This window comes from Panulirus ornatus, chromosome 5, assembly GCF_036320965.1.
Source record: "Panulirus ornatus isolate Po-2019 chromosome 5, ASM3632096v1, whole genome shotgun sequence".
Classification (NCBI taxonomy): Eukaryota; Metazoa; Arthropoda; class Malacostraca; order Decapoda; family Palinuridae; genus Panulirus; species Panulirus ornatus.
In genome coordinates, this window is record NC_092228.1 from 1,935,415 (window position 1) to 1,952,741 (window position 17,327).

Here is a 17,327-nt window from a genome sequence, read left to right on the forward strand (position 1 = left end):
CACATGTACATATTCATACTTGCTTTCCTTCATCCATTCTTGTCACTACCCCACCTCACGGAAATAACATCACTCACCCCTACTTCAGTGAGGTAGCGCCAGGAAAACAGACATAAAAGACCACATTCGTTCACACTCAGTCTCTATGTCTGTCATGTGTAATGCACCAAAACCACAGCTCCCTATCCACATCCAGGCCTCACAGACCTTTCCATGGTATACCCCAGAAGCTTCACATGTCCTGGTTCAGTCCATTGACAGCACGTCAACCCAGATGTAACAAATCATTCCAATTCACTCTATTACTTGCACACCTCTCACCCTCCTGTATGTTCAGGTCACGATTGCCCAAAATCTTTTTCACTCCATCCTTCCACCTCCAATTTGGTCTTTTGCTTCATGTTCCCTTTACCTCTGACACATATACCATATCCTCTTTGTCAATCTTTCTTCACTTATTCTTTCCCTATGTTCAAACCATTTCAGCACACCCTCTTCTGCTCCCTCAACCACACTTTTTCTCTCCACACATCTCTTACTTTTATGTTACTTAATCCAACCACCGCACTCCACATATTGTCCTCAAACATTTCATTTGTAACACATCCACCCTCCTCCGTACATCCCTATCTATTGCCCATGCCTCGCAACCATACAATATTGTTGGAACTACTATTTCTTCTTGCCCCAAAAGTCCATTTTATCCTTATGGGGCCCCTGCAGTGCTCAGGAGGGTGGCCATGTTTATCAGATTGAACCACAGGTATTAAGGTGTTATGTGTGTGCATTTATTTACATAGAGTACAGGTTAATTAGGTGGTAAGTGCTTGTGTTTTCTTAATGATAATTGCATAATGGGCATAGAATTCCTTGGGTTATGCTGAAATGATGTATGTTGGGTTTGGTAATTTCCAGCGAGATAGAGTGTAACTCATGCTCGTCTGGGGTTGTGTTTTCTGATGGATGAATGTCCGGTGGGTTAATTTTTTTATGGGTTGGTTGTTTAGTGCTTATTGGGTTATTATTGATTGTGTGTCTTGTCTGTTATATTTGTTGGCTGGTGAATCTTTGAGTAGAGGTTATTGAAGTGATGCATGGGTAAGCTTTCCTTATCTACTTAGGGTTTGGTGGTTAATTATAGTATTTTGGGTGTAAGAAGACCAGTGCTGTTGCAGAATTGAGTGCTGAACGTGTTGAGGTGGGAATTTATTAGGAAGACCTTTGTTTCTCTTTGAAGGTGCTGTTTTTTTGTGGTTGCTACATAGCCAGTGATTCTTCTGAGTGCACTGATTTGTATGGTTTGCATCTTTGATATATTTGCTCTTGAGAGAGTGGAAGACCAGGCAAGGTAGGCATAACTTAATATGGAGTGGATGAATTGTTTGTAGAGGATATTGAGCGATATTCTCTTTTTTTTTTTTTCCAAATCTGGTGCCATACACTTTTCTGAGGGCTTTTAAGTTTGTGCAGTGCTTTTCTGTCCATCTTATTGGTGTCAGGAGTGAATGAAATGTGTTGTATGTGATACCTAGAATGATTGGTGTTTTGAGTTACCAGTCTGCAATACACTGAAGCTACTGCTTTAGTGCAGTCACATCGGGAACAGATGAACAACAGCTTAATTTGCACACATCCACTCTCTAGCTGCTGTATAAGATATGCCTAAACCTGTCTATTCCATTGTTTTACATGACCTCTTCAAATTGTCAGAAGTGGGGGAAGAGAGAGACCAGGGGATGGAAGGATGGAGTAAAAGAAGCTTTAGGATATCAGGACTTGAACCCTATGGAGGGTAGTGTTGCATGTGATGAAAAAAAAATTGAATTGTGGTGTACAGATGGATGTACTGTCATTTTGGTTAAAGTATGGTATAATGATAATGAAAGGGCAATATGGAAAAGTTTCATTTCATTTATTATAAAAATATGAAATGTACATTACATGTAAAAAACTTATGAATCTAAAATACTCTACCATTCTGTTTGTAACATTTGGATTGACTTGCATGCACAAAAACATGACACATGTAAATTTTTACAGAAATTAAACACTGAAATACCATGAGGAGACATCAGACTAGAGCAAGAGATGAGAATGCATTATAGAGAGGTAGGTTCATCACCTTGTTAACAATGATAATATGTAAATGTACTATGAACTCTGGAAAAGAAATGCAAAAATTTCTCAGCTGTATACAGAAATATAGAACAGGTTATATAGTCTTATGAGTTTAGCAATTATTTGAAAGGGAGTTTTATACTGCATTTGATCACGGGCTGTTTTCAAGCGCTGGTTTGATCCAGAAGGAAAGTTTTACTGCTTCACTAGATAGAAATGATATCATATGGAGTTTACAATTAGGACAGTTAGAAGATCAGCTTATTGAAATATTAACATACTGTGTATGGAATATGCACAAAAAAGTATCTCTTAATTAAATTAGGTCGTAATCTATTGAAATGAAAATGCATTATGTGGAAGAAATCATAAGACAGTTTGTTACATTAAACACAGGTCCATACAATTGAATATTTCATGTAGATTTGTCATACCTGGCATCTGCAAGTGGTTGTAGGGTACCTTTCTTTCATATGACTAGCCAACCAATTAGTTATAGTATCTTGAGAACATTGTGAATTGATAGTTTCTCCAAGGTTTGGTAAAAACCTAATTGTTCTGTAAACCCTTAAGTATCATTTGAACGTACTGGGGCTAGACCCCAAGGGATTATATCCTCTTGCTGGTGTACGACTGAGCCAGGCAAGTTGCTGGGGTAAGATGAAGCAGGAGCCTGAGGAGCATCTAAGGATAGTTCTTACTTTTTACCAGGGGAAGAGTACTGTTGAGAGGGTTGGTAAGGTGCAGGCTGTGGATGGACTGATTCCCCTTCATATGTGTACACTGGATGGAAGCCAGTCTCATCAACATAGTATTCCACTTTCATCAGCCGATTGTCAGGCAGCAGCACGTGATAGCTGGAAGGAATAGTGTAAGATCAGAGGAAGAACTGAGGATCAGTATTGTAGGGTTGAGTTGGTGGTATGGGACAGGGATGAGCAGTGGAAGTATGAGATGATGATGTAGATGGATGTCATGTTTTAGGTAGAGTGGTCATTGGTGGAGACTGAGGCTAGTGTTGGAAGAGGAACTAGTGATGCAGAGTGTGGAGAGTCAGTAACTATGAGGGACAGGGAACTGGATTATCCTAGAGTGTTGACAGAAAGAGCACTTAGTTCAGGTTGTTGGTGGTGGAACTGGCATGGACAGAGTCTAGGATCATAATAACAGTGATGAGTAACAAATTAAGTAGTTATTCCTGCTGTGTATTAATGCCAGTAGTCTAATTATTCTTTATTTAAGAACAATTCTTGTGGAAGATGACCTGGGCTGCAGCTTATGAAAAATTACATAGAAAGTATCTTTTAAGGAAAATGTATGAGGGAAAGGACTCTGAGATTAAGAATAAGTCCTGTTTCCTAGATACATTACAGTATCAAGGTTCTAGTGTCTGAATGTGTACCTATACTCATAAGACACTGAACAATTAACTTCACAATTACAGACAATGGGAACTTTATCAAAGGCTGTCTTTTTTAGGTAATAACTATCTGTTTGTAAATATAGAGACTATAGAAACAGTTGCAATTCATATTTCTTAAATGTGCATACTATTTGTGTATTATGAGGAGTGAGTCTTACACTTGTGTTGCCCCATCTGTCAAACTTGTACATATGCACTGTATCTTTGCTCCTATGTATGTAGGCCCACACAGACACATACCTTGCCTAAACCTGGTATCCATTGATCAACCATCCCTAAGGGGAGGACGAACACCTGGATTGGGTGTTGGCTGACTGCAGTGTGCTCATGAGTCAAACCCAGGGTCAACCCTGGCCTTAACAGTGCTGACTCATGGTCAGAAATGCTAACTACACCTTGGAGGCCTGTAACTGAAGTTGATTCACTTTATGCTCCACAACAGATGATCATACTAAGGATAAAGTCCTCATTGGTACCTAGAAGAGATCTTATAATCAGTGGATCCTCTTGATATAACATTTAAGTTTTTTATGTTCATAACCTGATTAGATAAGATTCGATGAAAATACAGTCCATGGGAAAGTGTCACTGAACACTATCCTGTATTTATTTGAATCTTGAAAACTGAGACTGGATATACAGTACCAGCTCAATATCGAACATAAACCTGGCAGTGTGCAACTGCAGAATTCAGAAATTTGTCTGCTATTCTACTTAATGAATCTTTCACCTTGTAGTCCCCACTTTTAGGGGTGATGTAAGAACCCACCTGCCAGATGTTTGAACGTCGGCACGCTCCTCCTGATGGCCAAATTGTACCTTATTGCCAGCAGAGTCGTATTCATCAACCCTATAGGAGAAGTCATACTGCACTGGCCCCTGAGAAAAAATAATAAGGGTTGGGTAGAATTTAGGGACTTTAAGGCAGGTCCAAGTGAAAGCTAGAAATAAAATATCTGCTGTGTGGAGTCGTGTGTAGAGCTAATTTGAATGTTAGATATGTAGAAAAGTTATCAAAATTGTATAACTCATGGATATAGTAATTTCAGAGTTCAAGAATCTATATGAAAGTATAACATATACAACCTTATTAATTCACTCAATCATAACTTTGAAAATATTAATGGTATTGAATCACACCATTGTCATACAGTGCAGTTTATACCACACAAGTTATATATTTATACTTGAGTAGGTGATATAAAGGTAGAGGTACTGTCCACTAGGGATCCTACTTAGCAAAGTCTCATTTACCTGTGGTGAGTTTGACGGCCATTGCAAGTTCCATATCACTTCAATTAGCCAAAAAATTAATTTTGTTTCAGATAAGCTATAGGTTAAGCAAAGAGCAGATTTGGAAAAAGTAATGTAACTTAATCAGAATATGAATTCAAAATATTATATGTTTATTATTTAGAAAAAAAAAGGATGGAGTGAAAAAGATTTGAGTGCTCAGGTCCTGAAGATGCAGGAAGGGTGAATGGTGTGCATGGGATACAGTGAGTTGGATCAGTGGGGCAATGTGCTGTTAATGGACTGAAGCAGCTAAGGGAAACCACAGAAAGGTCTGTGGGACCAGGTTATGGATAGGGGTTTGTGGTTTTTGTCATTACACATGACAGCTAGAGAATGGATGTGAATGAATGAGGCTTTTTCTTCATCTGATCCCAGCACTACCTCGGTAATTTAAGAAATAGCAAACAAGTATGAAAGGAAGTCATTTTTCCTATGCTATAGTGATTCACTGTCTACACTAATGACTCATCTTTGATTAATGGTAACAATTACATTCTTACTGGAGAAATATACAACAGGCAATATTTGCAGACAAATGCAGTGTACCACCCCCTCTCAACATTGTAATAGTTGAAATAATTTGATTAAAGGTATCATTTGTGTGTCCATTTGTTGTCAGCTTTATGTGAAGAGATCGTGAGAAAAGGTCCAGATTCGTGTGTTTTGTGGTTTACATATTACAGGAAAGCAATATATGTAGCACAGATAACTGTTTGATGTGTGGATAATACAGTGGTCATGGATAAGACGCTTGTGTCGAGCAGACAATGGCTATATTATACTTTCTCAAGTTAGATCTATGCATGTTGTGTGTTGTGTCATCTGACTGATGAGCCAGACTTATGCTTGTACAGTCCACCATGGGGGATTCCCTGGCTGGGTTTTAAGATGTGATGAGAGACCCAAAATTTTGGCTTCTTTTAAGAAGGTTCAACTCTTCTTTCACGGAAAAAACTAAAAAAGTCAAAAGGTATTATTTCAGTAATATACTAAACATAATGCAGTATTATTGTATTGTGAAGTCATTTGTCTCAGAAGTTTTGCCTGGAAGATTTATGGCAGGGTTTAACTTACCACCCCTATTATGACTTAAAGAATACTTTAAGGAACGTCGTACCCATATGTTTTTAGACATGAATCTATAAGTTGGTTGTATCAAGAAGTTTCAGAAAATATGGAATGTTAGGAAAAAACGGTAATCCAAAACTATTGATGACCATAAAGGAGAAGCAGGATGGATGATGCATGATCTAAATCTTAAACCACTGGTGTAAGTCATGCTCTGTAATGGACTATAATTTTTGATAAAGAAATGTCATTCGTAGAAGCGGAGCTTTACTGAGTTTGGTAAAGTGTGTGAAAGAAGAAAGTTAAGAGTAAATGTGAATAAGAGCAAGGTTATTAGGTACAGTAGGGTTGAGGGTCAAGTCAATTGGGAGGTAAGTTTGAATGGAGAAAAACTGGAGGAAGTAAGGTGTTTTAGATAGCTGGGAGTGGATTTGGCAGCGGATTGAACCATGGAAGCGGAAGTGAATCATAGGGTGGGGGAGGGGGCGAAAATCCTGGGAGCCTTGAAGAATGTGTGGAAGTCAAGAACATTACCTCGGAAAGCGAAAATGGGTATGTTTGAAGGAATAGTGGTTCCAACAATGTTGTATGGTTGCGAGGCGTGGGCTATGGATAGAGTTGTGCGCAGAAGGGTGGATGTGCTGGAAATGAGATGTTTGAGGAAAATGTGTGGTGTGAGGTGGTTTGATCGAGTAAGTAATGTAAGGGTAAGAGAGATGTGTGGAAATAAAAAGAGCGTGGTTGAGAGAGCAGAAGAGGGTGTTTTGAAATGGTTTGGGCACATGGAGAGAATGAGTGTGGAAAGATTGACCAAGAGGATATATGTGTCGGAGGTGGAGGGAACGAGAAGTGGGAGACCAAATTGGAGGTAGAAAGATGGAGTGAAAAAGATTTTGTGTGATCGGGGCCTGAACATGCAGGAGGGTGAAAGGAGGGCAAGGAATAGAGTGAATTGGAGCGATGTGGTATACCGGGGTTGACGTGCTGTCAGTGGATTGAATCAGGGCATGTGAAGCGACTGGGGTAAACCATGGAAAGTTGTGTGGGGCCTGGATGTGGAAAGGGAGCTGTGGTTTCGGGTATTATTGCGTGGCAGCTAGAGACTGAGTGTGAACGAATGGGGCCTTTGTTGTCTTTTCGTAGTGCTACCTCGCACACATGAGGGGGGGAGGGGGAAGGTATTCCATGTGTGGCGAGGTGGCGATGGGAGTGAATGGGGGCAGACAGTGTGAATTGTGTGCATGGGTATATATGTATGTGTCTGTGTATGTATATATATATATGTGTACATTGAGATGTATAGGTATGTATATTTGCGTGTGTGGACGTGTGTGTATGTACATGTGTATGGGGGGGGGGGGGTTGGGCCATTTCTTTCGTCTGTTTCCTTGCGCTACCTCGCAAACGCGGGAGACGGCGACAAAGTATAAAAAAAAAAAAAAAAAAATTATTATTATTATTATCTTTTTTTTTTTTTTTATACTTTGTCATTATTACTATTATTATATATAAAACCTGGTTATGATTTGGATAGAGATTCACCTGTCCTTCCTGAAACTCAGAGATCAGTTTCGAGAAGCAACACCGAATCAGGAATCTTTTTTTTTTTTTTGTTATGTAGAGTTTCTTATTCCATATTTGTAGCTGAGGCATTGATGAGGGTTGGAAAGATTTACCAATTACCCTTTGAAATGCTGCATCTACTCTAAGCTTGATAGGTGACTCACCTCATATTCTAGAGGAAAAGGCTGTCGATGGACCTGGACAGGGTTAGGAGCTGAGGCAGGTCTCTGGTAGATCACAGGAGAGGTTGGTGCAGGAGTAGGTCGCTGATAGACTATGGTAGTAGGCTGCTTGAAGATCGAGTCGGAGGCAGGCTGCTGGAAGACTGTGTCAAGGGTAGGGTTAGGCTGTCTGAAAGTCAAGCCTGGGGCAGGCTGCTGGTAGTTAGGGGCAGGAGCAGCCTGCTTGAAGATTGAGTCGGAGGCAGGCCGTCGGAGGATCGAGTTGGGGGCAGGGGCTGCCTGGCCGAAGGTCAAGCCAGGGGCGGGTGTAGTTTGCTGAAAGATTGAACCCGGGGCAAGTGTTGGCTGCTGGTGGACTGGGGCGGGAGTAGACTGCTTGAAGATTGAGCCAGAAGCAGGAGAAGGCCTCTGGAAGATTGTATCTGGAGCAGGGTTAGGCTGCCTGAAGGGCAAGCCAGGGGCAGGAGAGGGCTGATGGAAGATTGAACTAGGAGTGGGGGTAAACTGCTGGAAGACTGGGTCGGAAGTAGACTCCTGATGGACAGGGGCAGGATTAGGCTGGTGGAAAATTGAGTCTAAGGTAGGATCGGGCTGCTGGTAGATCGAATCAGGGACAGGGGCAGCCTGTTTGAAGATCGATCCAGTGGTGGGAGAAGGCTGCTCGAAGATTGAGATAGGAGCCGGGGCAGGGGTGGGGACGGGGGCAGGGGCTGGGGTAGATGAAGAATGGAGGAAAATTGAGTCAGTGGCAGGCTGCTGGAAGATTGAGTCTGTGGCAGGCTGCTGGAAGATTGAGTCTGTGGCAGGCTGCTGGAAGATTGAGTCAGGAAGGGAAGCAGGCTGTTGGTAGATTGAGTCAGGAGGGGAAGCAGACCGCTGGAAGATTGAGTTTGGGTCAGAGTTAGACTGGGCGTAGGTTGGGTCGAGGTCAGGGTGCAGTTGGGTATGGCCAAGGGAAGGCAGAGGCTGCTGGAAGGTTGAGTCAGGGTCGGGGGCAAACTGGTGGTAGATCGGGGCAAGGAAAGACTCGAGGTTACTTGGAGAAGAGATGGAGGAAGACTGCCGTTGGAAGGATCGAGCAGTGCCAGGGGTCTGGTGCTGTGGCGCGGGACCTGGGAAGATTTCCTCAACAGTGAGGGGGATGACGGGGGTCTGGATGTTGTGCCCGGAGGGCTGGTTGACTGGCAGTCGCTCAGACGTCACGAAAGCTGCTAGGACTGCGATGAGGATAACCTGCCGGTGTAATGTTGTCCGTCAGGCAGATGAAGTGGTAATGAAGGGCATGGAAAGAAGGAAAATGAGGGATCATAACATAATAGGAAGAACATAAAGAGAAATAGGGGATGATTAAAGTATAACAGACTGGGGTGATTTAATTTTCCAAAAGAAGGAACAGAAAGGATATTCCCTCAAAGGCTCAGTCCTCTGTTCTTAACGCTACCTCGCTAATGAGGGAGATAGCGAAGTGTGTGTGCGTGTGTGTATATATATAATCATCGTCACTTGACCAGAGTTGTCTTCTTAAAACTCTCCCTATAAAAGGAGTCCATCCTGTTACTGCAACGGAGTGCGACGCACCCTTGGACCCACTGGAACCTTCGGGGTTGGGGAAGGGGGGTGTGTACACACCTGTGGAGCCCTGATTTACTTTTGTTTTCCCACTGTATTTCTTTTACCCAGAATAACCTTTGGTTAGGGCATGTCACGCTCGTGTCATGGCTGTAGTGTCATGTGTCAGTCGCTTCACATGACCCTCCCGCCCGCCTACACCTGACTGAGTTCCCGTGTGAGGCAATACGTACCACCAGGGAAACCATTAGGGCTTTGGAGTCCTTTGCCTTGACAGTGGTGTTTACCTACCTCAGTAGTGTTTACCTGTCATTCGTGTCCTTCCCAGTGTCATGATTCATTTGTACAGTACTTTGGGGGGGGGGGGGGTCACCCGTGGTGCCCATCTCGTGTGTGTGTGTGTGTGTGTGTGTGTGTATATAAGCACGGGTGGTATTATATGACGGCATTAGGAAAAACCAGTTCATGTGGGGTAATACGCAAAGTAAAAACTGAAAAAAAAAAATCCAGACAATTGTTCAGCAGATACAAAGGCCTGACAACTTGATTACAAAATGTAGACGAAATAAAAACTTGCACTCGGTAAAGAAAATGGAAATTTTTATATTTCGTCATGGTAAGTGATGATGATGATGATATACCATCCAAATTGCTCAGAGGTCAGAATGTTATTTATATATTGAAGAGATTGGTTTATATTTGGCGATTTTTTTTCCTATTGAACTGGCAAGTTATGAGTCAGCTGGTGGAGGAGGAAGTAGAGATACTCATGTAGCTACCCTCACACCCACTCCTGTACCCCCATTACTCTCACTCCTGTACCCCCACCACTCTCACTCCTGTACCCCCACCACTCTCACTCCTGTACCCCCACCACTCTCACTCCTGTACCCCCACCACTCTCACTCCTGTAACCCCACCACTCTCACTCCTGTACCCCCACCACTCTCACTCCTGTACCCCCACCACTCTCACTCCTGTACCCCCACCACTCTCACTCCTGTACCCCCACCACTCTCACTCCTGTACCCCCACCACTCTCACTCCTGTACCCCCATTACTCTCACTCGTTCACCCTCACAGTATAAGTATTCATCGCAACTCTCGCCACGCCCCGCCTTACACGAGTCTTCCGCCAGAACTTTCATCTCATGAGTTCGTAGAAGAGTTCGCCCGGGGTGACCACTGGCAGCGAGCAGGCGTGGCGTGTTCAGGGAAGAGTTCAACGTGTTCATCAGGAACGCCCCTTACCGGGCATGTTCAGGGAAGAGTTCAACGTGTTCATCAGGAACGTTCCTTAACGGGGGGGGGGCGAGTTTTTCTAGCTAGTTGGGTTCATAGCAGATGCACAATACAGACTGGTGTGTCCCCATCACGTTTCTAGCTTCCACTCCCCTCCGCACCACGCGGTCAGCCACCTGCCCTGCACATCACCCATCACCGGTCTTCCACCCGAGCAGTTACCCATCACCGTAATGACCCATCCTCCTCCTGTTCCATCTCATTAGCCCCTCCCACCCTCACGGGTCACGTCAGAGGATAGGCTGTTACCTGCAGGGGTCGTCAAGTCGTGCTCAGGTTGAGGTCGTGACTGACCTGTGAGTACAGGTCACACCCACATGAATATCAGGGAATAAACCTGTTGGCTGACCACAGTTCGGGCAAGACTGCCTCCCACGTCACTCTAGACCCAGCCAGGGATAGAAACATCTTGCTCACCATCTGAGTGGAAACATGAGGTATATTAACTTGAAATGGTTTTACATAGTTTAACTGGATTTATAAGTTACTAAGATACGAAAATGTTATAGCAATTTGAGTAGCTAGACTGAAGTAACGCTAGGTCACGATATATAGGGGATATATAGGGGATAGGGGATTAAGAATACTTCCCACGTATTCCCTGCGTGTCGTAGAAGGCGACTAAAAGGGGAGGGAGCGGGGGGCTGAAAATCCTCCCCTCTCGTTTTTTTTTTTGTTTTTTTTTTCCAAAAGAAGGAACAGAGGGGGCCAGGTGAGGATATTCCAAAAAAGGCCCAGTCCTCTGTTCTTAACGCTACCTCGCTAACGCGGGAAATGGCGAATAGTTTAAAAAAAAAAAGAATATATATATATATATATATATATATATATATATATATATATATATATATATATATATATATATATATATGTATATATATATATATATATATTCCATGATAACATGTGACTTAGGTAAATAGTTCTAACACTTTTATAGAAGTTGGTGAAGAACGTTCGGAAAAAAAAATTGGTTTCCCTCAGTCAGTCACATAAATCTTGAGGTAAACATTCCCACGTGAAAACGTCCAGGAGACTTCAGATGACGTAAGAGATCAAAGCAGCAATAAAGAGTACATTTATTTAGTTACGATATAGAACTTGAGCCTTAGCTGCCGTGGTAACAGGTTCAGTATTAATATAGGTTGGTTACCTCCAGGGTTCCCGTGCATGGCTTGTACACTTTCCACCTTCTCGAAAGTCGTAACTTAACTAACAAAAACTTATCCTTTCACTTGTACTTGATACGATTGCTCGGACGCACAAAAACGCGCAGCAGGCATGTGCATGATGCAGGCGAACATCGGTTACAGGAAATAAGTGCATTATGTAACACGTTACTAGGTAAGTAACCAGCAGAAAATTTCGCAGCATGACATCATTGTCGTTCAACATAGAGTCGGCCATTGACTTGTTCTTCAAGTTAGTTATATACTAGATAACATGATGGTATAATCGATGTTCTTCCCAGAGTGTGTTCACGTCTGATATTAACTTGAACAGAGTGCATAGTTGGGGTAACTTGTGTCTGTTCGTCTCGATCGCTTTTTATTTCCTCGTTGATTTGAATATTTGATGATTCCAACGATTGACGGATCGATTAAATGATGCTTACCTCTCACTTCATCTTTTTCTCTTCCTCTCATTTCATCTTTTTCTCTTCCTCTCACTTCATCTTTTTATCTTCCTCTTCCTCTCACTTTCGTCTCTTCCCGTTTTTCCCCTCGTCATGCTCTCATTTGTTTCTTCTGCCACTCAATCAATTCGCACTCCCCCCCCCCCCCAATCGTCTCGTGCCCCCCCAAATCGTCTCGTGCCCCCCCCCAAATCGTCTCGTGCCCCCCCCCCAAATCGTCTCGTGCCCCCCCCAAATCGTGTTGTTTCCGTAAGTTGTTTTCGTCCTTGTGTCATGCGCTACGCTCCTCGACATCTCTCCACTCCCTTAAACACCCGTGTTCCTTCCTTCCTTTCATTTCCTTGTACTTTCATGCTTTTTCTTTCTCTTATTTTGTCGCACCGTTTTCTTTTTATCCGTTCCTCTCTCTCTCTCTCTCTCTCTCTCTCTCTCTCTCTCTCTCTCTCTCTCTCTCTCTCTCTCTCTCTCTCCCCTTATCCTTCATTTTCCACTTCCCTTATTTCGCGCCTCACATCTTACCGCCTTCTTTTCCGCCCATCCCACAGCCCTGGGCCACAGGAGTGACCTGACCAACCACATGGGTTAGTTGTTCCCCGCCCCGCCAGGTGGCCAGCCGTGCGTGTGTGCAGGATACACTCGAGAAATATGGATATTTTAAATCAGTGAAGTGAAATTTGTGATTCGTATTAGAATATATTTTCTTAATGAGCACCTATGTTATATATTACAGCGGTTGTCCCTGGTGCTAAACATCACTAAAACTATATTATTTTGCTTTGTCGCTGTCTCCCGCGTTAGCGAGGTAGCGCAAGGAAACAGACGAAAGAATGGCCCAACCCACCCACATACATGTGTATGTATGTATGTAAAACTATATATATTTGCATGAATATTTATGCTGATGGCTCTAATTATGTTTGTAGTGTAGGTTCTTTATGAATATGATATCGAATTTATTGCAGACGATCAAGTGGGGAATCAAAATCACTAAATTCTCTATATTGTAATGATTTCATTCAGATTTGTGAAAGCCTTGATGACTGAAGTTAAGAACAGTGGTTCACGAATGTTATTTTTTCCATGTTTGACCATAAAAAAAGTTGATCGTTTTTCCATAACTATGATGATGATATAATGAGGTTAGAATAAGTACCATGTGTCTGTTTACATACATCATGTAAATTGACCATACAGTGGTAAATACGATTGCCTCTGAAAAATAGCGTAAATTTGTTTACAAATTTCATTATTTCAAGGAAATTCAGTTCTGCTGTAGTTGTACGTTTTACAGAAACCTGATACACATGACACCCTTGTGAGTTACAGTGTTCCGGTCAAATACATGTTCTGCGATTTCCAGAATTGATTATGTACATTTACAGTTGAATGTATCGACGACTGATAAGCTATGTACTTCACTAATTTCCATTTTCTTCATATTTCATCTACAGAGTCGCTGCATAGTGACAACATCAAATGGAATAGTATCATAATTGAATGTTTACGTATAATTTACATATACGTCATTTGTGAAAATTATCTGCAGTTACACATTCTCACTAGATTGAGATAATGATTCAACAACTGATTCCTCCTTGATCATGTATGAAATGATCTGTCCGAAGTTGTAATCCCAGAAGGATTAGAATCATGATATCACACGAGGGGATTGTGTGGGGCTGATGGCTGCTACATGTATCAGACACGTTTGCCACGCCCACCAGACTTCTAATTTAGGCATTATTTGAACTTTTTTTTTTTTTTACCATGTTTCAAATTGTTTCAAAATCTGTTTCCAGCATATTTTTTTTTTTCAAATGTGAGTTTGATATTTTGGTGGATTTGTGCGTTTTTGTATGACTAGTTGGATCACGTTTTCTGTCACCACTGTGAAACATACTTCAGATGTGTTAAGCATGTGTTGACAGTGGCAGTATAATTGACTCTGGATCACAGGGTATAAAACTGTTACCGCCAGCAATAATCATCCAGGTAATTGCGCGGATTTGACATAAGTACCACTAACGATCGTTAGCGATATAATTGTGTAGATTTCACGTAACTGTCACTTACTTCAGATACCTAAGTGATCGTACAGATATCACGTAACTATGATTTAGGTTAGTTGGGTAGATAATGGTAGTTTTCACGTAACTATTGTTGAAGGTAATTAGCTAGATAATAGTCATTTCACGTAACCATCACTTTGTTAGGTAGGTAATGGTAGTTATCACTTAACTATCGCCTTGTTAGCTAGGGGTAAGTGGTAGTACAGTGGTAGTACAGAGATGATGTATCATACCCTTACCTTCATGTTTACCAGGAGAAAACCACAGTGGGAACTAAGGAAGAGCTCAGTGTACCACCATTCACTGGAGTCACAGGTCGAGTGTACGGGGTGCCGCCTCCGCCCTGGTTTATATATAAGCCAGTCGCCCCGTGCCCGCGTCACGTGACCCCGGGTGATCGCATACCCCACCTACCCTCTTTCTCACTTCATTATAGTCGTCAATCCATCTCGGTGATGCACTGAATTTGACTCAGAAATTTTTTGCCAGGACTCTCTCTCTCTCTCTCTCTCTCTCTCTCTCTCTCTCTCTCTCTCTCTCTCTCTCTCTCTCTCTCAGCAGAGCATCGGGTGATGATGATACGGACAACTTTCCTTTCCCTCTCCCGTACCCACGACCACAGGAGGGCCAGCGCCAGTTTCGCGCCGGATTTGATTCGTGCCGGTAACCCGGCAAAATTTATTGTGCACCCATGCTCATCCTGTGAGCGGTAGCGCAAAAGGATGACCGGGTTCATAAAGGCTCTTAGCCATAACCCCAGTGTGGGGTGGGTGATATTACATGTTATGATCATAATAGGTATTTCATTACATGCATTGCATAGTTTTCTATGGTAAGTTTTACCCACTAGATGCAAAAAGTGGATACAAACTTAAATTTTGTGTAACTTGTTATTAACAATAAGGTGTTGTTACATTTCTTGCAGGGTTTGTTTAGATCTATCCCTCAAATGGCTATTTTTTTCACGTTCTAAGACACGGTCTTCTAGTTTGTGTCCAGATCTTTGACCACAAACTTTACACTTCACATGATTAACATCTCCAATTAGGCCAAAGCGCCATATTATCTGTAACCTAGCTTTTGTGTGGCAGTTACAGCATCATGTAATCTGCTGATCTTATTACTTCCTCCATATACATGTTGGACTGTACATAATTCACTGTGATGAAAAATGTTTCTACTCGTTCTTATCTGAACTCGTCTTCGTGCTTCCAAGAGGTCAGTTAGTTCTTTTCTAATTAGTTTTGAGACTTCTAATTAAGAACCCAACGTTGTTTTTCAACACCACCTTTACTAAGTGTGAGTTTGGCTGAAGCATCAGCAGCTTTCTCATGTTCACGGAGGCTTGTATGAGAAGGAATCCATAACAATTTGATTTGAAACCCTTGAGCAACAATGTGTGTGAGTGTCTCCCGCGCTCACACCAGGAGCCACCATGGCCCAGTGCACCATAAATCTGCCGCGGGTTACCCGCTCACATCACCCAGGCACGACATGTTGCCCCTCCTCCCGCCATCATCGTGGGGGGGGGGAGGGGGAGCGCTGTTACAGAAAAACGACCAAAAAATAGTAACTGGTCACGAATGTCCAGTCAAATATATAGAGTCCGGAAAGAAAATGGAAACTGGGTGATGTTGGTGCACATAGGGTCAATTATGCCATTGAGAGAGAGAGGAAAAAAAAGACAAACCAGTTGGTATTGTTATGATTGTCTTTGGGAAAGATGAAAGGCGAACGTTCCTATGTAGGTGCACATAAAGCCCATTTCTGTCTGGGAAAATATAAAACTTGTTAACACAATTTTAGCCATTTTCGTTTCGTCATAGTATTACATTTAGTGTCTGATTCCAGAAGTTACCAGCAGACCATTTCTCTCCTTCTTTTCCTGAGTCATCCAAGACCCAACCTGACCATAATAAAGGTTGTAGTGCGGTTGCATTATGTGATGCAGTCAGGGATGGACAGGATGGTAATAAGAAAACGGGAAGCGAACCGTGATGAGAATATATTACCAAGTGAATTGCCTTTCCTTTTCTTCCTTACCATGATTGCTGTAAGACGTTAAGGTCTGGATATAAAGGCGTCAGTATGCCTGGGTTGCTCACTTGAACGGTATTTGTCGGTTGTTCAGAAAAACATGGCGTCTGGTGAGGTGCACACGTGGCTTGCCTTATTACTGTAAGTCCACGTGGTCTGTGATGGCCGGTGTGTGAACACGTGGTCTGTGATGGCCAGTGTGTGAACTTGGTACATATGCCAAGCTCATATATATATATATATATATATATATATATATTATATATATATATATATATATATATTATATATATATATATATATATATATATATATATATATATTCCATGATAACATGTGACTTAGGTAAATAGTTCTAACACTTTTATAGAAGTTGGTGAAGAACGTTCGGAAAAAAAAATTGGTTTCCCTCAGTCAGTCACATAAATCTTGAGGTAAACATTCCCACGTGAAAACGTCCAGGAGACTTCAGATGACGTAAGAGATCAAAGCAGCAATAAAGAGTACATTTATTTAGTTACGATATAGAACTTGAGCCTTAGCTGCCGTGGTAACAGGTTCAGTATTAATATAGGTTGGTTACCTCCAGGGTTCCCCGTGCATGGCTTGTACACTTTCCACCTTCTCGAAAGTCGTAACTTAACTAACAAAAACTTATCCTTTCACTTGTACTTGATACGATTGCTCGGACGCACAAAAACGCGCAGCAGGCATGTGCATGATGCAGGCGAACTTCGGTTACAGGAAATAAGTGCATTATGTAACACGTTACTAGGTAAGTAACCAGCAGAAAATTTCGCAGCATGACATCATTGTCGTTCAACATAGAGTCGGCCATTGACTTGTTCTTCAAGTTAGTTATATACTAGATAACATGATGGTATAATCGATGTTCTTCCCAGAGTGTGTTCACGTCTGATATTAACTTGAACAGAGTGCATAGTTGGGGTAACTTGTGTCTGTTCGTCTCGATCGCTTTTTATTTCCTCGTTGATTTGAATATTTGATGATTCCAACGATTGACGGATCGATTAAATGATGCTTACCTCTCACTTCATCTTTTT

At 42.1% G+C, this 17,327-nt stretch overlaps 1 protein-coding gene across 1 annotated transcript; it reads right to left on the bottom strand.

The window, feature by feature from the left end:
* Positions 1-1,904: 1,904 nt before the first annotated feature.
* Positions 1,905-14,552, bottom strand: LOC139746655 (uncharacterized). Its single transcript, XM_071658097.1, has 4 exons — positions 14,466-14,552; positions 7,633-8,883; positions 4,311-4,420; positions 1,905-2,975 (listed from the first exon to the last, which is right to left on the bottom strand). Exons 1-4 carry the CDS (start codon positions 14,469-14,471, stop codon positions 2,816-2,818), a joined length of 1,527 nt encoding a protein of 508 aa, XP_071514198.1. The 5' UTR covers positions 14,472-14,552; the 3' UTR covers positions 1,905-2,815.
* Positions 14,553-17,327: the final 2,775 nt, after the last annotated feature.

Bases quoted from the DNA above. Each gene is read 5' to 3' on its own strand.
- LOC139746655 (XM_071658097.1), bottom strand. The intron at 4,421-7,632 runs GTGAGTCACCTA...ATTTTTTCTCAG, and splicing joins CTTTTCCTCTAGAATATGAG to GGGCCAGTGCAGTATGACTT. The intron at 2,976-4,310 runs GTGGGTTCTTAC...TATTCCTTCCAG, and splicing joins GACGTTCAAACATCTGGCAG to CTATCACGTGCTGCTGCCTG.